Source organism: Sus scrofa, chromosome 3 (assembly GCF_054392235.1).
Source record: "Sus scrofa isolate SSC_HxYL_T2T_F1_AM1 chromosome 3, Sscrofa_HxYL_maternal_Yorkshire_Landrace_v2.0, whole genome shotgun sequence".
NCBI classification, from domain to species: domain Eukaryota; kingdom Metazoa; phylum Chordata; class Mammalia; order Artiodactyla; family Suidae; genus Sus; species Sus scrofa.
Window position 1 is genome coordinate 47,732,723 of NC_139385.1, and position 22,077 is coordinate 47,754,799.

General features: G+C 61.3%; 2 protein-coding genes across 17 annotated transcripts; both read left to right on the plus strand.

Moving 5' to 3' along the window:
* The first annotated feature begins 77 nt into the window (after positions 1–77).
* On the plus strand, positions 78–18,738 carry PGAP6 (post-GPI attachment to proteins 6). 14 transcript variants are annotated; one of them, XR_014841129.1, is made up of 16 exons: positions 78–837; positions 5,844–5,993; positions 7,144–7,566; positions 11,872–12,049; positions 12,133–12,325; positions 12,436–12,563; positions 12,755–13,023; positions 13,105–13,424; positions 13,959–14,049; positions 14,122–14,245; positions 14,592–14,728; positions 15,534–15,712; positions 15,788–15,934; positions 16,209–16,649; positions 16,865–16,981; positions 17,278–18,738. XR_014841129.1 is itself a non-coding variant. In XM_085018219.1 (14 exons), exons 1-14 carry the CDS (start codon positions 8,312–8,314, stop codon positions 17,572–17,574), a joined length of 2,424 nt encoding a protein of 807 aa, XP_084874345.1. In that variant the 5' UTR covers positions 8,178–8,311; the 3' UTR covers positions 17,575–18,738. The 14 variants fall into 14 exon arrangements, 12 of the variants coding, with proteins under 12 accessions (XP_084874338.1, XP_084874340.1, XP_084874343.1 ...); XR_014841128.1 differs by lacking the exons at positions 78–837; positions 5,844–5,993; positions 7,144–7,566 and adding an exon at positions 8,178–8,450; XM_085018219.1 differs by lacking the exons at positions 78–837; positions 5,844–5,993; positions 7,144–7,566; positions 16,209–16,649 and adding exons at positions 8,178–8,450; positions 8,702–8,806.
* A 240-nt stretch (positions 18,739–18,978) lies between these two features.
* MRPL28 (mitochondrial ribosomal protein L28) lies at positions 18,979–21,822 on the plus strand. 3 transcript variants are annotated; one of them, XM_085018221.1, is made up of 6 exons: positions 18,979–19,006; positions 19,127–19,424; positions 20,014–20,166; positions 20,415–20,549; positions 20,636–20,722; positions 21,456–21,822. In XM_085018221.1, the coding sequence occupies exons 2-6, from the start codon at positions 19,137–19,139 to the stop codon at positions 21,561–21,563; spliced, it is 771 nt and encodes a 256-aa protein (XP_084874347.1). In that variant the 5' UTR covers positions 18,979–19,006; positions 19,127–19,136; the 3' UTR covers positions 21,564–21,822. The 3 variants fall into 3 exon arrangements, with proteins under 3 accessions (XP_084874347.1, XP_005655184.1, XP_003124744.1); XM_005655127.4 differs by having other exon boundaries at positions 18,979–19,424; positions 21,405–21,822; XM_003124696.5 differs by having other exon boundaries at positions 18,979–19,424.
* Positions 21,823–22,077: the final 255 nt, after the last annotated feature.

Consider the following 22,077-nt stretch of genomic DNA (forward strand, 5'->3'; position numbering starts at 1 on the left):
ATGCGGCTCGGATCTGGTGTTGCTGTGGCTGTGGCATAGGCCGGCACCTACAGCTCCGATTCGACCCCTAGCCTGGGAACCTCCATATGCCGCAGGAGTGGCCCATGAAAATGGCAAAAAGACCAAAAGTGAAAAAATAAAAACACAATGGAGTTTTGTATCTTGCAACTTAACTGAACTCATTTATTAGTTCTAATAGCTTCTTAGTGGATTCTTCAGGATTTCGCACATACAAGGCTTATGTCAGGAGTTCTCCTGTGCACAGCAGGTTAAGGATCCGGCATTGTCACTGCTGCGGCGGGTCGATCCCTCGCCCAGGAACTTCCAGTGCTAGTGAGAATCTCACTAACAGCATGGGATTGATTCTCAAGAAAGCTAAAAGAACCTGCTGATCAGGAGGAAATATTTGCAGATCACATATCTGATGAGGATCTAGAATGAGGAATTTACAAAGAACTCTTGCAAGTTAACAACAGAAAACCCCTCAATCTGCAGCTCATGCAACCCTCGCCTGAGCACGGACCGTACGCAGTGACAAAGAGAAGAGAGCAGAATTGCTGGGAAGTCGCCTTGAGGATGGGTGACCAGATTCACTGGTTTGCTTCCCCCTTTCTCCTGCCTGCTGCCCGCCCGCCGAGCTTCCTCTCTCATCCCTGGGGTGTCACTCCAGGAGAAGCCAGCTGCCCTGTGGACAGGAGCCCACGACTCCGGCCAACAGCCAGCGGGGCCCTGACGCTGGCCACTGCCACGGACACGAGATTAAGAGCCGATTCTACCCCAGTCCAGCTTCGATGTCGCCGAAGCCTTAGCTGACACTTTGGCCTGAGCAAGGATGAGGTGGGTGGGAAATGAGGGGCTTTCTGGAACATTCCTGCTTGGTGAGACCCTGCCCTGCAGGGTGGGAGAAGGGGATGAGCCACGGGCTCTCAGGCTGTGTCTAACCTTGCACCTCTTTGGGTAAACCAGGAAGTTGCTGGCACGTGTGACAGGAAGTAGGTGTCCAGGCTGCCCCTTCTGTGTCACCTACAAGCCAGCAGCCAGGAGAGCCTTAGGCTGATTTGCGCTGATTTCTAGATACCTAATTATTATTATGGATTTCCAATTCATTTCCATTTTGGCCAGAGAACATATTCGGTATCACTCAAATTACTTTAATTAATTAATTTATTTTTGCTTTTAACGGCTGCATCTGTGGCATATGGAGGTTCCCAGGCAAGGCGTCAAATTGGAGCTCCAGGAGTTCCCGTCGTGGCGCAGTGGTTAACGAATCCGACTGGGAACCATCAGATTGCGGGTTCGGTCCCTGCCCTTGCTCAGTGGGTTAAGGATCCGGCATTGCCGTGAGCTGTGGTGTAGGTTGCAGACGCGGCTTGGATCCCGCGTTGCTGTGGCTCTGGCGTAGGCCGGTGGCTGCAGCTCCGATTGGACCCCTAGCCTGGGAACCTCCATATGCCGCGGGAGCGGCCCAAGACATAGCAAAAAGAAAAAAAAAAAAAAAAAAAAAATTGGAGCTCCACAGCTCATGGCAACCCAGTGAGCGAGGCCAGGGATCGAACCCGAGTCCTCATGGATCCTAGTCAGATTTGTTTTCACTGAGTCCTGAGCGTAGCTCCTCTTTATTTATTTATTTGGCCACATCGGCAGCACAAGGCAGTTCCTGGGGCAGGGATCACGCCCACACCACAGCTGCAACTCTCGCCACAGCATTGCCAAGGCCGGGTCCGTACCCTGCTGAACCACCAGGTGCTGAACCACCCAGTCTAGCACTTTCTGCCTTTTCCCTGGCATCGATGGCCCCAATATTTGGTGTCACTGTTGACGTGGTTGGATGTAAGGCTCTTCTTTTGCTATTTGCTCTCCGTCTCCCCCTTTGATGTTTCTTCTTTTCCTCCCTTCCCGACCTCTTTTGGATTACACGCATGTTGTCAAATGCCATTTATTTACTGGCTTTTGAGCGACACCTATGCTTTTCTGCTTATCGGTTCCCGTGGGGATTATAATTACATCCTTAACCTTTCACGGGCTACTCAGAGTCAATACCCTGCCACTTTTGCGAGATGCACAAATGCTGTCACAGCAACGCCAGACCCAAGCTGCATCCGTGACCAACACCGCAGCTCATGGCAACGCTGGATCCCTGACCCACTGAGCGAGGCCAGGGATTGAATCTACACCCTGAAGGACACCAGTCAGACTTGTTTCCCCTGCACCACAACAGCAACTCCCAGTATCAGCTCCATTGTTTCTGAGAAGGCATAAGTTGTTCAAATAGTTCTTCTTGTGAATGTCATTTTTCTCTGGCCACTTTTAATATTTTCTCTTTAGCAGTTCCCGTTGTGGCTCAGTGGTAATGAATCTGGCTAGCATCCATGAGGATGTGGTTCCATCCCTGGCCTCCGTGAGTGAGTTAAGGACCTGGCATTACCATGAGCTGTGGTGTAGGTCGCAAATGCGGCTAGGATCCCACATTGCTGTGGCTGTGATGTAGGCCAGCGGCTGTAGCTCTGATTCAGCCCCTAACCCGGGAACTTCCATATGCCATGGATGCAGCCCTAAAAAGACAAAAAAATAAAAACGATGTTTTCACTTTTTTCCTTTTTTTTTTAAATTTTAGGGCCATACCAGCAGCATATAGAGGTTCCCTGGCTGGGGGTCCAGTCAGCGCTGTCGCTGTTGGCCTACACCACAGCCGCAGCAACGCCGGATCCGAGCAGTGTCTGTGATCTACACCACAACTTCCAGCAACACCAGATCTTCAACCCACTGAGCGAGGCCAAGGATCGAACTTGCATCCTCACAGATGCTAGTCAGATTCATTTCCACTGAGCCACGACGGGAACTCCTATTTTCTCTTTAAGTTTGATTTTCAGTAGTTGATTCTAACGTGTCTGGGTGTGATTTTCTTCATACGATTCTTCTTAGGGTTCATCGACCTGCTTGACTGTGTAAATTAATGTCTTTCACCAAATTCCCTTTTTTTCTCTAGGCCTCTTTTCAGCCCTGCTCAGCACACAGCAGGGGGGCCAGGGCAGAGACTTCTAAGAGCTGGGCTCCCAGGTAGACTTGCCCCCACCTGCCAGCTGGGAGGAGCCCTTGCGCCTGAGCCCGGCTCCCGGCAACCATCCTCTGCCACGTCCCCTTGAGAGGGGCCAGGAGTTTGCCTTGGTCACCACCCTCCTTTGTAGCTGGACCTTGTCCCAGGCTCACTGTAGGCCAGGAGCCTGCCGCACCTGTGCCCTCTACCTTCTGGTTTGTGAATGCTGGACCCCGAGGACAGGAAGCATTCCCCCAGATAAAACGGGGATAGGAGTTCCCCTCGTGGCTCAGTGGTTAATGCATCTCACTAGGAATCATGAGGCTGTGGGTTCGCTCCCTGGCCTCGCTCCGTGGGTTTAGGATCCATCGTTGCCGCGAGCTGTGGTGTAGGTCACAGAATGTGGCTCGGATCCTGTGTTGCTGTGGCTGTGGTGTAGGCCAGAGGCTACAGCTCTGCTTAGACCCCTAGCCTGAGAACCTCCATATGCCACGGGTGTGGCCCTAAAAACCAAAAAAAAAAAAAAAAAAAAAAAAAAAAAAAAATTAAATAAAGAAAAAGAACTTCCGTCTGGGTAAAATAAAGATTCAGAAACTCTCTGTTCCCAAAACTCCTGGGGAAAGGATGCCTCTGGGGCCTGAATGTCTAGGCCCCTGGTATGGTTTATGCCGACAAGGTAAAGAGGACGCGGACTGTGCTCCCTCCCCAGACCGCATGGCGGAGACCCAGCTCCTTCCTTGAGGGTGTTCTTCCCGCCTGGAGCCCTCACAGGGCCTGGCACACTGTCAGGGAGGGGGGAGAGCAGCGGGGGTCCGAGGGCCTCAGCACTTCCCACTGTCCAGGGCTGAGCACTGGCCTTCTGCTGGGAGGGAGGCCCAGGGGGATGAAGCTGGCTGGCGCTGGGCGGCGGTGGGGGGGGGGAAGGGTGGCAGCCTGGCTGAGAGGTGCTCACCTCCTGGATGAAGCCAGACGGGCAGGTTCGGGAACGGAGACGGGGCGGAGTGGTGGCAGGGGACAGACAGTGCCTTCCTCTGGCGGCTCCAGGTGGGGCCAGAGACCTCGGAAGCACCCCCCCCCCGAAAACCCACAGGCGCCAGACTCCCCTCTGATTATTTGGATAAACGTGAATTACAGTTTCGTCTTTGCTTTTGTGAAACGTTGACTTTTTTTTTTCTGCTTTTTAGGGCTGCCCTGGCAGCATATGGAGGTTCCCAGGCTCGGGGTGGAATCGGAGCTACAGCTGCTGGCCTAAACCACAGCCACAGCCACACAGAATCCTAACCGCGTCTGGGGCCTATACCACAACTCACGGCAACGCCAGATCCTTAACCCATGGAGCGAGGCCGGAGATCGAACCTGCAACCTCATGACTCCTAGTCAGATTCGTTAACAACTGCGCCACGACGGGAACTCCTAAACTTTGACATTTTAATCCAAATCAAACATGCTCATGCTTACTGTGCCAGGCACGGACTGTCAGTCCCTCCGGGTGAGTGGGCAGCCATCCACGGCCACTCGCTCCACATTCGCAGAGCCGGAGGGTGCTCCAGTTTGGAAATGGATGTGTCCCGAAACCCGATCGGTGTGATTCTAGGAAGCCAGAGGGGTGCCGGTGTTTCACTACAGGTGTGTTACTACACCTGCGTGAAAATGCGTTGGAAGCACAGACCCTTCTCTGTTCACTGTCCCCCTTGTAGGTTGCCACAATTAAAGACAGCGCTGCAGCCAACACCTCTGTCCACCTGTCCTTGGGGCTTTGCTTCTATTATCGTCTTTGACTGTGCCTGCAGCAGGCAGAGGTTCTGGGGCCAGGAACTGAACCTGCGCCAGAGCAGTGACCCACAGTATGGATGCTGCTGAGCCGCCAGGAGCTCTTCTGTGACATTTTAATGTTGCCACAGTAACCTGCAAAGGTGGGACAGCCCATCGTCAGGGCAGCAAAGCTGGAGCTGCCTGTTGCCAGCATCCTGAGAGGCCTTGTTCTCCCTCCTGTTGGGACAGTTTGACCCCTAGTGGGCACTTGGATCTTTCCTCCTCCTCTTCTCTAAATTGCAGGGATATTTGTGTCTACTTTGCTTTGGGGTTATCTTTTTGTTTGTTTGTTTTTTGCTCTTTCGGGCCGCAGTAGAGGCATAGAGAGGTTCTGAAGCTGGGGGTCAAATCGAACTACAGCTGCCGGCCTACCCCACAGCCACAGCAATGCAGGATCCGAGCCATGTCTGTGACCTACACCACAGCTCAAGGCAATTCGGGATCCTTAACCCACTGAACGAGGCCAGGGATCGAACGTGCAACCTCATGGTTCCTAGTCAGATGCATTTCCACTGCCCCACAACGGGAACTCCGGTGCTATCTTTTTTTCACCGTGTAAATTTCCCTCTATGTCTGGGAACATTCACCTCTCACCACAGGCATAGCACACGCTTTCTGCCACTTGTCTTTTGACTTAACTGGTGACCTCTATCCTTGATCCTGTCACAACTTCTTTTTTTAGGGCCGCACCCATGGCACATGCAAGTTCCCAGGCTAGGAGTCTAGTCGGAGCTACAGCTGCCGGCCTACAGACAGCCACAAGCAACGTGGGATCACGAATCCACCAAGTGAAGCCAGGGATCGAACCCTCATCCTCATGGATCCTAGTCAGGTTCGAGAATGGCTGAGTTTTTAGAACCACATAACCTTGTAAACAATGCAGTCAAATTAGTAACTTTTTCTTCATGTTCCCAGGGTTCCTGTCTTGTGCAGAAATTCTTTCCTATGCTTATGTTCTCGCTTCCTTTCAATATTTTTATCACTTTATCCTTGGCAGTTGCTGACTTGATCCAGTTGGAATGCATCCGTGTCCTGTGAGGTCGCATACAGAATTCACAAGCCTCTCTGCACAGGGCCTCCTGCTGCAGCGGGCTGGCCCTTCCCACCAGCCCTTCCCACCGTTTCCATCGCTGACTGAGGCCCAGAGGTGGGTCTTTTCCTTTATTAACCCTCTGTTACTTAGCAGAGGTCTCCAGACTCTCGTCCACCCGCTGGGCACGGATGCCTCGCCTCCAGCCTGCTGGGGAATTAGCACAGGAGCCTCACACTGCGGGGCCCTTCGGGGAGAGCAGGGCTGGTGGGGGACCCCAGAGCCCAGCCTGGGGCGGGGATGGGTCTCGGATGGACCAGTCCGTGAGGCCCCGTGCTAACCACAGCTGCTGTCCCCAGCAGGATCTGGGTCAGGACAGTGCAGTAAAAATCGCAGCTCAGCAAAATCCAGCATCGGTCTCTGTCCCTTTAAATTGAGAACCGGGAAGCCCCCTGCAGCCAGGGGCAGGGAGAAGGGCCCCGCCCAGACTCCAGAGGAAAGGTCTCTTTCACAGCTTCACACCTGGGCCTTCCTCCCCCACCCCCAGCCTTCGGCGGTCTTGGGTTCACAGGTCAGCTTCGCTCCCCCGCCCCGCCGGAGCTGCTCGCCTCCGCCTGCTGCTCAAAGCGAAACATCTTTTTTCCCTGCAAAAACGGAAGCTTTCTGAACACATTACTCCACCCTTCCCTTTTTTGGGCTAATAGTGCCCCTTGGGGAGTTTCTGTCGTGGCGCAGTGGTTAACGAATCCGACTAGGAACCATGAGGTTGCGGGTTCGATCCCTGGCCTCGCTCAGTGGGTTAACGATCCGGCGTTGCCGTGAGCTGTGGTGTAGGTTGCAGACGCAGCTCGGATCCCGCGTTGCTGTGGCTCTGGCGTAGGCCGGTGGCTACAGCTCCGATTGGACCCCTAGCCTGGGAACCTCCATGTACCGTGGGAGCAGCCCAAGAAATGACAAAAAGACCAAAAAAATTTAAAAAAATAAAAAAAAAATAAAAGTGCCCCTTGGGAGGCCCTGACCAGCTCATTCCCAGTCGTCCTCTCACAGCCCTGGGCGTCCGGGTTTATCATGTCCCAGCCTTTGAACCTCCACCTGTGGACGGTGATTCGAATGCCCCCGCCCTGAGCGCCAGCGTGCAAGCGCTCCCGGCGTGCAAGCGCTCCCGGCGGAACAAATGCACAGCAGGAGATGGAGTGAGGCTCCACCCAGCCCAGCCCGCCACCCAATCCCACCCTTTCCTCAGGCTCAAACTTTTTCATCTCTGCAGAGGTGTTCGGCGCAAGAAAAAAGCCCTCTCCGGGCTTCCTTGTTTGCATTTCTCTAAGGAAGGAGCCGTTCGTTTGCATATCCTTCTCAGTGTTCTCTGGGCACTTCCTGTGGGAGAGTTGGGATTTCTTACTTGTTTGTGGGAACTCTATATTACAATCGCATTTAGATTGGCCCTTTGGGATGTGAGTGGCACGGTCGTCCTCCCGTGGCTGGCTTGCTTTTTGACTTGATGGGAGTTTTGCTCTGCAGGAAACTTTGATTTTCAGGCCTTGCGTCCCGTGTCCAGCGTCACATTTAGAAAAGCCTTCACTTCCCCCAGACTGTGCAAGAGTTTCCTTGGAGGCCCCATCGTTTCCTTTCCACGCTGAACTCCCTCATCTGTTGGAATCTACGCTGCTGCCGCCGCCGTCAAGGCTGAGGAGTGAGTCCCGTCCAACGAGAATCGCCACCGTGGTAGCGTGCGAAAGATGTATAAACCGGAGTCTTTTTCCTCTTTCCGTGACAGTGCGGTTTTCACGCACGTTTGGAGCGCGTTTGCGGTGTGACGCGCTGGGAGGCGGGAGGGAGCGCAGGCTGGCTGGACTTCGCGCGGCGCCCTGCCCACGGCTCAGTGACCCGCAGGCTCTCTCGTCCCGGGGTCAACCCAGCGCATCCAGGAAGGATGTGGGCGCTCGGCCGCCGCCTCCAATCTCCTGCGCGTCCCAGTTCGCGCCCCACTAACAGGCCCCTCTGAGCCGAGACCCCCGCGGCCGCCTGCGTCCCGCGCCATCCTCCGCCCCCAAGGGTCCCGCCACCCTTCGTCTGCTCCCGCCCCGCCTCCCCCACCTGCGATCGGTCTCGGGTCCGCGTTCGCCCTCGGCCCGCGACCTCGCTCCCACCCATCTTCTTCGCGCGCCCTCCCGGTCCCAGCACGGCCCCCGGCCCCCCGGCCTTCCGACCGTGGTCTCCGCGCCCTCCCCGCGCCCCTCTCCGGCCCGGCTCCCGGCGGGGCGGGGCCTCGCAGGCGGAAGTGCCCGGGGCGCCGGCGGCTGGGACCAGCCCGGACGATGGGAGCCCGGGGCAGAGGCGGCGGCGGCGGCCGCAGGGGCGGCGGTGGCTGCCCAGGCGGCGGCGGGGGTGCGCGGCCGGGGACGCGGGCCCGGTAGCGCGGGGCCGAGCGCGGAGCCATGGGCCGGGCTGGGACCCGGGCCGGGCGCGCGGCGGCGGTGGCGGCGGCGGCGGCGCTGGCGGTGGCCGGGCCGCTGCTTCTGCTGCTACTGCTCGCTCGGCCCCCGCTTGCCGCCGCCGGCGACAGCTCGAAAAGCGGTGAGCGAGCGCGGACCCGCGGGCGCCGTCCCCGGGTCGCGGGCAGAGGGGCGCGTGGAGGTGGGGGTGGGGCGGCCGGGGGGCGGGGTCTGCATTGTGACTCACCTGGGGGCTCCTGTGCACTCAGCTGGCACGGGTGTTGGGCCCAGGTCCTCTTGCCGGGTTGGGGGCGCTGGGCAGCCCCTAGTGGGGCTCGGCGTGTGAGAGCGGTCGGGTGGAAAGCACGCTCGCGCCCCCTGATCTGTCTCGAGGGCTGGGTTCGGCCTCACGGGCACCTTGGAGCCAGCCAGCCCTCCCTTCCTCCTCCTGCCAACGCGTTCAGGTCGGGCGCGACCGTCGCGCCCTGGGAGGCGGAGGTGGAGCGGCTGAGGGGTCCCTTCTGGGAGTGTGAGAGCTGAGAGCCAAGCGCCTAGGAAGAAAGGCGGGCAGTGGGATTCCGCGGTCTCCCGCTGGTGGGGAGAGGGACAGAGGCCGGAGAAAGTTGTTTAGACCCTGGAGAAGCAGCCCAGGAGGGTGTCATGGCCCCACCCCTCCCGAAGCGACCCCCAACCACTTTGCACAGCTGGCCTTGCCTGTGGGAGGCTGGGCTTCCCGGATCCGCGGCCCCGGGTGGGCCCCAGTGGCTCTGAGAAATGGGCACCTCTGCGTTGCTTGGGAACTTTCACTCCCTTTCACGGAGGCCCGAGGAGGTGGCTAGACCAGGAGGCGCCACCGCTGGGCTTCCGCAGGACACCTGAGGATGCTGAGGAAACCCCCTGACTCCTGTGGCCTTGGACTCGATGAGGCCACGTGGCCCGGGCTGGCGGGGCTGGGAGGGCCCAGATGCCCTCGCTGGGCAGTAGGCAGCTTATCTACCACAGCCTGGGGCTGGCGCCCAGCCATCCCCCTTCTCCGAAATCTTGCTCCTCCAGGCTCCTGTTTCTTTGAGGGCTCTGCCTCTGGGTTCTGAGCTTGGCACCACTTGAAATGAAAGGCAGTTGCCCCAAGATCGGGCCCTGATGAACTCGTTCCATTGGGTAGCTCCACCCTTAATTTCTCCTTTTCCAGGGTGAGGGCTAGGTGAGCGGTCACTGGTGGGGAGTTTACAGAGATGGAAAACCTGGGGCAGCCCCTCAGCTCCCAGGCCTGCTGAAGACGCAGGCAGCTCTGTGATCCCGGCTTCTGGGGTCTGTGGGTGGGCAGGGTCTCTGCACCGGGTGCCTGTCCTGGTTTGGAGGGTGTGGGACAGGGTGTCCTCCCTAGGGTTCCCAGGACAGGTTCAGGGACCTTCTCCTCCCCCAACCCTGTGTCCTTGGAGGGGGCCATGGACAGAGCAGGTGTGTGTGGTGTGGCCGGTGCTCCCTGATATCAGGAATGTGACTTCCACATCTGGCTCAGCATGCATTAGGGGTGCTGATGGCCTGGTACATTCACCGAGATAAGTCTTGGGGCAGGGAGGTGGAGCTGCAGACCTGGGGGTGGGGTACCGGAGGGGCTCTGGCCCTGGGAGTGGGGGGCCATTGAGTCCTAGAGTGACCTCTCTTATCTCTTGTGCACCTGCTGAGACTTCACAGCTACCAGCTGGGTGGCAGGTACCCAGGGCTGGTGGGGGCCCAGAAGGCCCGGCCCCCTCTCGGATCAGGGGTGGCACACTGCAGCGTGACTTCCCTCGCACAGCCCCATCTCTAAGCTGTGTGCCCGGTAGGCTGGCTATTTCTCCAAGGCTCTGTGACCATGGACTGTGTGGGTGCAGCCGCCTCAGAGGAAGTTTGTTCAGTGGCTCCTAGTCTTCCCGGCCTGGCAGCCAGTAGACACCTGCAGAGCCTGGAGTGTGTCCTGTGTGGCACCTAGCCCTGCCCAGCCCCTACTGGGCTCCTCAAAGCTCAGACGGGCTTTGCAGCTGGGCTGCTGTCTTTTCTCAAGGAGGTTCCACGGGAAGGTCAGGAAGCTGGCAGGAAAGCCAGCGGCTCGCCTGGTTCCCTCACCTACTCACCCCGCCCACCTAAAGGGACCCTGGGCTTGCTGCTCGGAGCAGATGGAGGCCACACCCTGCTGTGTCCACAGTCCATTGTTCAGGAAGCACAAGTGCATCCATTAGCCATGGACGGAGGGGCACCCAGAGGGAGGTGCTGACTGCTGCCACTGCTAACTCTCGAGGAAGCTGGGACCCAGAGAGAGGAGGGGACAGCCATGGTCACACTGAGCTCAAGGCCGTGTTTTCTGCCAAGTAGCCCTGGCGCCTCGTGGCTGGACCCCAGGCCTGGTCGGCCGCCCCCAAGACACAGAGAGCCCACAGGGCACCTGTTCTGTGGGAGGCCCAGAGGGAGGGTCTGGGTAGGCGCCAGGTTGGCACTGTCACCCACTCAAGGGGCAGGTACCTATGCTATGGGCCCTGGATATGTGCTCCAGTTGTGCCAGTTAATGGACACTCCCAGGAGGGCCCTGATCAGCCTCGGAGCTGAGTCCTGGAAGGCCTTCAGAGTCGGCTGTCAAAGGCTGGCTTGACCAAGTACCAAGTGGGCTGCAAGGGCAAACGTTTGGAGTGTGGGGGTAGCGGAGCCAGGGAGCCACAGAGGTGGGGCCCGAGAGCTGCTGCCAGGACTTGGGGCACAGAGGGGCAGGGGCTGGGTGTGGGCAGTTTGTCTGCTGTGGGTCCTGGTCTCGTCCCTGTGCCACCCCGCAGGGGCACGTGCCCCCAGGAGCACAGGGCCAGCCGTCCCGCCTGGGTCCTCCCCACAGGGTCTCCGCCCTCCTTTTCCCTGGGTGAGAAGGGACTCTGTCCCAAATCGGCCTGGCCTGAGCCGGCAGCCAGCCTCTAGACCCACCCAGCCGACTCAGCCAGGACCAAGGATCCTGGAGCTGGGGAGCCCTGGGGGGTGGGGGCAGTGCCTGGAGCTCAGGGCAGATGTGAGGACAGGTGGGGGCCCACCCCACCCTGACCCCTTCCTGTGCCTTCAGCCTCCATTTTTCAGCCCTGGGTGCCAGGGTGGCAGTGTGAGGGACCCTCTGAGTGGGCTTGCCTGCTTCTCAGGCTGGAGACAGTGGGCTGACAGGTGTTGGAGGCTCTAGGGCTGGTTGATAAGGGGTGCCTGGAGGTGCGATGTGGCCATCTGGGAAAGCTGGCAGAGAAATGGCCATGGGGACTGAGCCTATGAGCCGGAGATCCCTGGCAGGGCTGGAGAAGGATGGCGAGGGCGGTCACAGGTGCCTGGACATGAGCAGGAAGCTGATACATGAGGCCTGGGCCCTCGCTAGGGCCTGGAGGAGACAGTGGCCTTTCCGAGCTCAGGGTTGGCATGCCGGGCATCCCAAGGCCCCGGGTCTTCTCTCACCCTTTCTCTCCAGGGCCGTGCCAGGCAGAAGGGCCTCTGCCTTTCTCCGTCTGCTCCTCAGAAGGGGGGGTGGTGGCCTGGGCCCTGGCTGACAGCGCCTTCTCCTGCAGACACCAGGCTGGTGCTGGAGCAGTTTTCACAGTCCCCACAGAAGCTGGCGTTCTACAGCTGGTACGGCAGCGCCAGGCTCTTCCACTTCCGCGTGCCCCCGGACACGGTGCTGCTGCGCTGGCTGCTCCAGGTGTCCCGGGGCAGCGGCCCGACCTGCACTAACATGGAGATCACCGTGTAGGTGCCCGCCCGCCTGCCCGCTGCCTGCCCGAGGTGCCCGCGGCGCACGCCTGAGTCCGCCCCGCTCTCCCCACCTCCAGGTACTTCCGCTACGGCGCCCCTCCGGTCATCAACCCACTGGGCACCAGCTTTCCCGACGGCACCTCTGTGAAGCCTTCCTTCCTGCTCAAGATGCTGCACAGCAATGCCTCCGTGAACATCTCCCACCCAGCGCCTGGGGACTGGTTTGTGGCCGCCCACCTGCCCCCGTCATCCCACAAGATTGAGGTGAAGGTAAGGGGGCTCCCGGCAGGGCCGAGGGGCGGGACCCCGGTGCACGGACGGACTCTGTTCTGGGTGCGGCTGCCCCGCCCCGCCCCCACCTGCACCTGCTCTCCCCCCAGGGCTTCATTCCCACCTGTGCCTACGTCTTCCAGCCTGACATGCTGCTCGTGCGGGTGGTGGAGGTCTCCGTCCTGGAGCCCGACGTGCCCCTCGCCCAGACCCTCCTCTCCCACCCCAGCTACCTCAAGTGAGTGCGGGCCCTGGGGGAGGCCGGGCCTCCAGCTCTGGGGCAGTGCGGGCGAGAAGTTGGAGGGTGGGGTTTCTGGGTCCCGCCAAGAGGCGGGGGCCGCACACCTTCAATGGTTACCGCGAGTGCGAACACTGCGGGGGCGGTTGGCACTGCGGAGCCCGACTGGGGCTGTATCCGTTCGGCTGCAGAGTCTTCGTCCCTGAGTACACCCAGGAGCTGCTGCTGGAGCTTCAGGGCTGTGCGGCCAACGGGAGCCTGGGCTGCCCTGTGCACCTCACCGTGGGCTCGGCCACCCTGCCTGGCAACTTCCAGAAGGTGCTCACCTGCAGCAACAGCACCCAGGCCTGTCGCCTGCTGCTTTCTTCACCGCCCTGGGACCGGTGGCTGCAAGTGACAGCCAAGAGCCTGGCAGGGCCCCACGTGTCTGTGGCTTTCCATGCTGTAGCTGCCCTAACAGGTGGGCCACGTGGGGAGGCGGCTCTGCCCCCTGCCCTGCATCCCAGGCCTTTCTCCAGCTGAGCCCTGTGTCTCCTGACAGCCTGCAGGCCATGGAGTTTGAATTTCCAGCACCTTCTGCAGAGCAGCTTGAACCAGAGCAGCAGCGCCCTCTCCGGTCGGTTGCCCCCCAGCCCCGGCAGCCAAGATCTGGGCAGGACCCAGGGGGCAGGTGGCGGCCCCTTCTGCCTCAGGAACTACCCGGTCCTGCGGGAGGACATGGACGTGGTGTCTGCGCGCTTCCAGCTCCTGGACCGGGTCTCGGTGCCGGTGTGGTCAGATGTGCCCTCACTGGTGCGGCTGCATCTCAATACAGGCATGGACAGCGGGGGCTCACTCACCATCTCCGTGCAGCTCAACAAGGTACCTTTCCTTTTTGTCTTTTTAGGGCTGCACCCGAGGCGCATGGAGGTTCCCAGGCTGGGGGTCCAATCGGAGCTGCAGCTGCTGGCCTGCACCAGAGCCACAGCCCCGCCAGATCTGAGCTGCATCTGCGACCTACACCACAGCTCATGGCAATGCCAGATCCCCGGCCCACTAGTATCCTCATGGATACCAGTCGGATCCATTTCCACTGCACCACAGTGGGAACTCCCTTTGTCTGCCAGCGCCTCGAGGCCCTGTTCAGATTTCGGCCTGGGGCCCAGCCCAGCCCACTGGGAGCGATGCCACTCCAGCCTTTCTGCGCCGACTTTGGCACAGAGACAGGGTCAGGGTGGCCTTTTGGGCAGCAAAGCGACCCCAGACTAGCCTCCGTCTGAGGAACGGGAGGCCCGCCCAGGGCTGCGCCTGAGCCAGTGGGGCCGCAGGTGGGGTCAAAGGCTGGGTGTCCCAGGACTGGAGGGGCCGCGGGAGCCGCAGAGGCCAGAGCCTGATGCGGCCTGGCCTCCCTTCCAGACCGAGATTGCCAACCGCACCTCGGTGGGGGTCTGCGTGACTGCCGCCTCGCCCTTCCTCGGCTTCAACACTTCGCTCAACTGCAGCACAGGTAAGGCAGGTGCGTTGGGGCCGGGGAGCTGGTGGACCCTCCCACCAGCCCTGACCGCCCCCTCCCCTGCAGCCTTCTTCCAGGGCTACCCCTTGTCTCTGAGTGCCTCGTCTCGCAAGGCCAACCTCATCGTGCCCTACCCAGAGACAGACAACTGGTATCTCTCCCTGCAGCTCATGTGCCCTGAGAGTCCTGAGTAAGTCCGCTTGGGGGCAGGCAGCCAAGGGGTTGCCCTCAGGACCCTGGACGGGGCTGTCCGCATTATCCTAGTTTGGGAGTGACTCAATTCCGGGTGAGCCATGCGGGCCAGATGCCTCCACATCTGGCCATCCCTGCCAGGCAGCTCTGGGAGCCGGGACACTGCCCCCCAGACTGGTCCTTGAGCTGGCCATCTTGGCCTCCCAGAGCCCCTGGCTGCCCCCAGGGCTCATACGTCCAGGTTCTGGGCTCATATGTCCAGGACCCTGGTGGGAACGGTGCTGGGGACTGGCCCGCAGGCGGCGGGCATGGCAGCCAGCCTTCCCGTGGCCCCTTCCTCGCAGGGAGTGTGAGCAGGCCTCGGTCCTTGTGGAGACCAGCTTCTACTTGGTGCCCTGTCTGGACGACTGCGGACCCTACGGCCAGTGCCTCCTGCTGCGCAGACACGGCTACCTTTATGCGGGCTGCAGCTGCAAAGCAGGTGAGGTCCAGTCCTGGTGTCTCCCCGTACTCATGCCTTCCTCTGGGAGCCCAGCCCACCTCTGCCAGGGTTCGGAAGCACCCCCGAAGAACAGGGGCAAAGGCCGCCTTCCACATGGGTACCGAGCTCCCACATGGGTACCAAGAGGTGCCCCCAGAGATGGTACTACCTTCCGACCTTGGCCTCCCCTGCTCACGCTTGCCCTTACCTGCCCTCACCTGCCCTCACCTGCCCACACCTGCCCTCACCTGCCCTCACCTGCTCACAACTGCCCTCACCTGCCCACACCTGCCCTCACCTGCCCTCATCTCCTCACACCTGCCCTCACCTGCTCACACCTGCCCTCACCTGCTCACACCTGCCCTTACCTGCCTACACCTGCCCTCACCTGCTCACACCTGCCCTCATCTCCTCACACCTGCCCTTACTTGCCTACACCTGTCCTTACCTGCCTATACCTGCCCTTCCCTGCCCACACCTGCCCTTCCCTGCCCATACCTGTCTCTTACCTGCCCACATTGGCCTACACCCACCATCATGTGCCCCACACCTGTTCCGCCTCTGTTTCACAGCTGCCCCTACTAGCCCCACACCTGTCCCATTCCTGCCTGCACCTGCTCAGGCCTGCCCACACCTGGCCTCACCTGCCCATACCCGTGCCTCCTTTTCTCTGCCCACACTGGCCTCCACCACCCACACCAATGCGCACCTGTTCCAGCCTGCTCTGGGGTGAGGAAGGGGCTTCTCTGCAGGGCCCTGGGCGAGGGGTGGAGCCTCAGCCCTGCAGCGTCACCTTGGCCCACAGGCTGGCGCGGGTGGAGCTGCACAGACAACAGCACAGCACAGACCTTGGCCCAGCAGAGGGTGGCCGCCCTCTTGCTCACGCTCAGCAACCTCATGTTCCTGGCTCCCATTGCCGTCTCCGTGCACCGCTCCCTCCTGGTGGAGGCCGCTGTCTACACCTACACCATGTTCTTCTCCACGGTAGCCCTGCCCTGCTCCCCGGGGTGGGTGGGCTTGGGGGGAGGGCTGCCTGCCACTCATCGCCCTGCCCTGCAGTTCTACCATGCTTGCGACCAGCCAGGGGATGCCGTGCTGTGTATCCTCAACTATGACACGCTGCAGTACTGTGACTTCCTGGGCTCTGGGGTGTCCGTCTGGGTCACCGTGCTCTGCATGGCGAGACTGAAGGCAGCCCCGAAATACGTAAGTGGCCTCCTGACCTTCTGGCTCTGGGGGAGCGGCGGCCCCCTGTGCACAGCATGTGGAGGGGGAGACTGAAAGGGGGTTCAGCTGCTGCCCTGAGAAGCCTCTGGTTTTGACCAGTCCTTATGGGTGGAGGCTGCCTCTGGGAACCGTGCTGGCTGCCTGGAGGATGCCAGGAAGGGAAAGGTGAGACAGGCAAGGCCCATTCACAGAGGAGGCCTGGGGAGTTCCCTGGTGGTCTAGTGGTTAGGATTCGATGCTTTCACCGTTGCAGCCCAGCTTTAATCCTCGTCTGGGGACCGAGATCCTGCGTTAAGCCACTGCACACTGCAGTCAAAACAAAAAACCCTCTTCGGAGTTCCCGTTGTGGCTCAGTGGTAATGAACCCAGCTAGTATCCGTGAGGATGTGGGTTCGATCCCTGGCCTCACTCAGTGGGTTGAAAGACCCAGCATTGCCGTGAGCTATGGTATAGGTCATAGACACAGCTCGGATCCAGTGATCCCTGGCCTGGGAACTTCCACATGCTGCGGATGCCACCCTAAAAAGCAAAAAAGAAAAGAAAGAAGGCCTGGCCTCCAGCCCTGGGCCTGCCTCCCTGAGAAGCCCCCAGCTGTGCCGTCGGAGTCCCTGAGGCCGAGGACCCTTTGGGGGCATTTCCGCTGTAGCTGGGCCAGCCTGATGGAAACGCGTGTCCTGGTGCCCTGCCTGCCAAGGTCGTGCCTCAGACAGAAATTCGCCTGTGGACAGCCTTGGGGGATGGATGGATCCCAGCCATGCGGGGGCTTGGGGAGGGGCAGACTTCGCCTGCTCTGCCAGCTGGGCACGGGGGCAGTGGGATGGCGGCAGGGCCACTCCACCTGCTCCCGCTGAGCCGTGTGCCGTCCGCCTGGCTCCCACAACCTTGCGGCCTTCCCTTTGTGTCACCCAGGTTCTGTTTCTCCTGGGCACCCTGGTCTTCGCCATGTCCTTGCAGCTGGACCGCAGGGCCGCCTGGAACATGCTGGGGCCGTGCCTCTTTGCCATCGTGGTTATGGTCACCATGTGGGTAAGTGGCTGGGGCAGGGCTGTGGTGCCGCCCAGACGCCGTGCCCTGGCAATCGGGATACATGATCCATAGAGGAGGACAGGGCCTGGTCCTGCCTTCGGGCCATGGTCCGGGTCCTGGGCCCGAACCCTCTGCATCTGCGGAGGGCCCCCTGTGGTTTCATGCCTGAGGCCTGGGGACCCTCAGGTCTTTGTGCGCTTGAACCCCCACCAAGCAGCCCACGCTCCCAGACCTGGGCGAGCCCTTGGCAGCCCTGGTTGCAGCCCCTGCGCCGACACGCAAGTGCTTTCCTCCAGGTGTACCGCTGCGGGCGCCGACGCCGCTGCTACCCGCCCTCCTGGCAGCGCTGGGTCTTCTACCTCCTGCCTGGCATCGCCATGGCCTCTGTGGCCATTGCCATCTACACCGCCATGATGACCAGCGACAACTATTACTACACCCACAGCATCTGGCACATGCTGCTGGCTGGCAGCGCTGCGTTCCTGCTGCCACCAAGGGACCAACACACCGAGCCCTGGGCCTGCTCCCAGAAGCTCACCTGCCACTATGATATCTGCAGGAACCGCCAGGAAGAGCTGTACACAGTGACATGACGTGGCCCGCTTGGGGACACCTGCGGCTTTGATGATTTCTCCGGCCAGGGGCAGGACCAGGGGAGAGGTACCCTGTCCAGATGGATTTCCAGCCGAATAAAATTGCACTGCTGTGCTCTCACTTCCTCCTCCTCCGGAGGCAAGGCCACACCCCCAGCTCCCTTATGCCTACTGGCTGCCAGCTACCCGGTCCCTCTGCAGGGCCCAGCGGGTGTCTGCAGTGGCTCCTGAGGCCTGGCCCTGGCTGCCTGGAGACCACAGGTACCAAGTGGGGAAGCCCCTGTGGTCTGCTGGCCTGGAGATGGTTGGAGGGAAACGTAGAGTAAGATGGCTGTGTCGCCCTGTTCCTGTGTGAGGCTGTGCTCTGGCACTTAGGCTGGTAGCTGTGCCGCCGCGTGGCTCCTTGACCCCTTGTGCCCCAGCAGGATGCCCCCTGCTGATGCATTTGCCACGGGAAGGGGCGATCGTGCCAAGGGAGCTGATGGCACTGGGTGGCCTAAGGGCTAGCTGCCACGAGGGCATGGGGAAGGCTGGCTTCTGGCTGGCTGGCCACCCCTACCCCTTCACGTTGGCTCCAAAACTGGGAGGCCTTCGTGGAGAGGAGGCTCCAAGATGCTCTGGGAGTGCTGGGCTCCCAGGGCACACCTTGTCCCAACTCTACCCCACTGCCCTCTGGGTTCCTGGGCCCTTGTCTAGTGAGCATCTCCTTGAGAAGAGAAGGGGACGGCGGCCACCCTGACCTCGCTCAAACACGTGTCTGCAGAGGGGGCTCCTGGGGACCTGGCCTAACCTCTCTCGTGGTGAAAGCAGGGTAAGGGCTGCTGACCACCCCAGGAGGCCCTCCCTAAGGTAGGCTGCGGGGGGCCACTGTCAGTGTGAGGGTGCTGAGCCCAGGGTGGGTGGGGGCCCGCAGCCCTCTCACCTCTGGACCTGGCATCTTGCCTTCCGAGTCCCATCCAGGATATGGCCTCCCGGGAGGCTTCCCACACCCGCAGTTACCCAGCACTTGGCCACCGTAGCATTCTCCAGGCTTGTAATGGGGAAATATTTATATAAGGTATTTCGGGGGGGGATTTTTTCAGACATTGAAGACATTTTTCTGTAGCTCTGATTTCACTGTGATTGATGAATTTAATATTCTACACTGATGTTTCAAGGTAAAAAGAGTCTTTGCATTGCTTTCTGCGCTCGTTCTGGGAGGAGGGAAGGTGGCCAAGCCTCTGGAAACGGGCCCATTCTTGCCGGCCCCACACTTGCCGACGATCCCTGGGGCTGCCACCATCTCTGCAGGAAGTTTTCCACGGTCCCTAAGGACCAAAGAGGGGGCGGGACGAGCTGGGTAGACGGACTGGCTTGCAGCCAATCAGCGGCGGTTGGAGAGCAGGGTGCCGCGGCACGACTTCCGTTTCCGGCGAGGCCCTGGGCTCCGGAGGCTGGCGCGGCTGATCCTGGCTTGCAGTGGGAGTCACGCGGCTTTGCGCGCGGGGCCGGGGTGAGGGTGTTGTCCCACGTCCGGCCGCCGCGCGTGACCGCGGTCCCTGCCTCCCGCCAGCCTCGCCGCGATGCCCTTGCACAAGGTCCCTGTCGGCCTGTGGAAGCAGCTCCGGCTGTGGGAGGGCATCTATTCCCGCCTGCCCCGGCACTACCTGCGCTCCCTGGAGGAGGCGCGGACGCCCACTCCCGTGCACTACAGGCCTCACGGGGCCAAGTTCAAGATCAACCCCAAGAACTGGCAGCGGGAGCGCGTGGAGGACGTGCCCATTCCGGTTCACTACCCCCCGGAGTCCCAGCTGGGGCTGTGGGGCGGCGAGGGCTGGGTGCTGGGTCACAGATACGTCAACAACGACAAGGTGAGCGAGCAGGACGGGCTGGCGCGGTACCTCCCGGGCCTTGCCGCCCGGCTCCGGCTGGGGTCTGGAGGTACCTGGAGAGGAAGGGGACTCTGCTCGGGAGGAGGGCTTACGGCCCGGCGGACACAGCTCCTTTCAGGATGGGGAGGAGGCCTGAGTCTTGAGAGGGGGTGGGGGGCGAGGCCTAAGGAGACCTGTCGGCTTCACCCTCACCCCCACCTATCCTGACACCGGCAAGGCTGGCACTGCCCTGCCCCCTTTAGAATGGTCGAGAGACTAACCCGGGGGGCAGATCACCCCAGTCCGCCCCTGATGCCCCCAGTGCCTTGCTGCCTCTGATGGGGAACCTGGAGGAGCTGCCGAGCCCTCGGGGTGGGGATTTGTGTCTTTGATGTCTCCTTGGCCTTTGGGCCCTTAGGCTCTGGTTTGGACCGTGAAACCCCGTGGACCCTGCAGTTACGGTTGTGTGTGACCCTGCCACCTCGGCAGGGTCGGGGGAGAAGCGGACCTCTGGGCAGCCAGGCCCCCGAGTGGAGGCTGACAGGTGCAGCTCCCCGGCCCGATGTCACCAAGCCTCTTGCTCCCTCAGCTCTCCAAGAGAGTGAGGAAGGTGTGGAAGCCGCAGCTGTTCCAGCGCGAGCTCTACAGTGAGATCCTGGACAAGCGGTTCACCGTGACCGTGACCATGCGCACCCTGGACCTCATCGACCAGGCCTGCGGCTTCGACTTCTACATCCTCAAGGCAAGGACAGCGGGGTCCCCACTGAGATGTCATCGGCACCCTGTCCCCCCGACCCCCACAGCCCCAGTGGGAGTCCGTCGCTGCGGCAGCCGCCCCGCTTCACCTCCTCTGCTCTCAGACCTTTCTCTGTTCTGGCCCCCGGGTGCTGGGCTGGCCTGGGTGCTGCCAGCAGCTGGCGTGGAGGCTGAAGGGGGCGGGGGGCGGGACCCTGCCTGAAGCACCGGGTCCCATGTGGAGCCTCCTGCCAGACCCCCAAGGAGGACCTGTGCTCCAAGTTCGGGATGGACCTGAAGCGGGGGATGCTGCTGCGGCTTGCCCGACAGGACCCCCAGCTGCACCCGGACGACCCCGCCAGGAGGGCGGCCATCTACGACAGGTACAAGGTAAGGAGTAAGCCTGTACCTCCTGCCTCTCACGGGCCCCTGGCCGGCTGCCCCGGCCTCATCGACCCTGGTCTCTGCCCGCCCAGGCGTTCGTCATCCCCGAGGCAGAGGCCGAGTGGGTTGGCCTGACGTTGGACGAGGCCGTGGAGAAGCAGAGGCTCCTGGAGGAGAAGGTGTGTGTGTGGGAGCACGAGCTGCCGAGTGCCAGCCCCGGGGGGAGGGCGGGGGGGAGAGGGAACGTGAATGGGGCCCCAGGCAGGCTCCGTGCCGCCTGCACCCTCCAGTCCGGTCCTGGCACCCTCCTGCCCCCTCTGCCAGCCTCAGGGACAGACAGACAGACAAGACCTGGATGCTTGGCCCCACTGGTTTACATGGCTGCCTGGCACTCCCCAGGGTCTGCCGGGTACCGAGTGCAGGCTTTTTCTGGCTTGTCCCCTGGAAGAGTCTGGTGTGCGTGGGAGCTGCCAGGACAGGGAGCCCACAGCAGCTGCTACCCCCTTCCCCCTGCCCAGTTTATCTGCAACCACTGGGCCCCAAGGCAGGGAAGCCGGGGGTAGGCGCCTGATCCCTGCTCCCCCAAGGGAGGGCGGCCCCTCTCTCTCTGACTGGGGGTCGGGGGGTGGCACGTAGCCTTCCCTGACTCAGCTGCCAAGCCTGAGGGGCCTGGACCTCTCGGTGTCCTGGGGTTATGCCCAGACAGGCCTGGGTAATGGGTGGAGCCTCACATGCCCTCCCAGGCTGCTCACCTCCCATGACCTGAAGCCGGACAGAGGCGGGGGTCCGGTGCGGCTCTGGCTCCAGATCCCCAAAACAGCAACCCTGCACCGAGGGTGCATTGTCGCCTTCATCCCACAGCTGGAGTCCCTCCTCCTCCGAGCGTCTCACTGGGACCCCGTCTCCCCGCAGGACCCCATTCCTCTGTTCAAGATCTTCGTGGAGGAGCTGCTCGGGCAGCTTCAGCAGCAGGCCCTCTCTGAGCCGGCTGTGGTGCAGACGAGAGCCAGCAGGAAGTAGCGGGTCGTAACCTGGGCCTCGGCCAAGCTCAGCACCCCGGCCCCCGCTGGCAACACGGACAGAGCCCAGGGTGCTGGTGACGGCTGCCTGTGGCCTTGGGCCAACCCGCGTGTGCGTACTGGCCCTGCAGCTCCCAGCGGGGGTGGTCCTTCCCCAAGAGGCCTCTTGTTCCAGGATCCCCAGGGGCCTGGGGCCATCTTGCTATCTCTGTGGTCCCCTCCCTCGGGGGCAGCGTGAGTAAAGTCTGAGTTGGGCTGAGCGTGTGCTCCTTTGCTTGGATGATCGGGGCTCGCCCTGTGCCCCAAAGACCTGGGACGCAGCTGAGGTGGGTGCTGGTCCCCGGGTGTGCAAGCTCCTGGGGCTGCTCTCGTCCAGGAGAAGCCCGCGTCCGAGGCGTCTTGCCATCGTCCAGGAGGTGCTCGGCCCTCCTTGCACGTCCCTTCCTGTCCGGACAGAGCAGAGGCAGCTGCGTGGCTGGGTCTGGCCGTGGCTGATGCTACCCGTGCCAGCATCT

What these genes read in the sequence shown, in the direction of transcription:
- MRPL28 (XM_005655127.4), top strand. Translation starts at nt 19,137, where the DNA reads ATGCCCTTGCACAAGGTCCCTGTCGGCCTGTGGAAGCAGCTCCGGCTG. An exon ending in GATACGTCAACAACGACAAG is followed by an intron (nt 19,425 to 20,013) that starts GTGAGCGAGCAG and finishes TTGCTCCCTCAG; the next exon opens with CTCTCCAAGAGAGTGAGGAA. An exon ending in CCATCTACGACAGGTACAAG is followed by an intron (nt 20,550 to 20,635) that starts GTAAGGAGTAAG and finishes CTGCCCGCCCAG; the next exon opens with GCGTTCGTCATCCCCGAGGC.
- PGAP6 (XM_085018219.1), top strand. Translation starts at nt 8,312, where the DNA reads ATGGGCCGGGCTGGGACCCGGGCCGGGCGCGCGGCGGCGGTGGCGGCG. An exon ending in ACTAACATGGAGATCACCGT is followed by an intron (nt 12,050 to 12,132) that starts GTAGGTGCCCGC and finishes CCCCACCTCCAG; the next exon opens with GTACTTCCGCTACGGCGCCC. An exon ending in TGGTTATGGTCACCATGTGG is followed by an intron (nt 16,982 to 17,277) that starts GTAAGTGGCTGG and finishes GCTTTCCTCCAG; the next exon opens with GTGTACCGCTGCGGGCGCCG.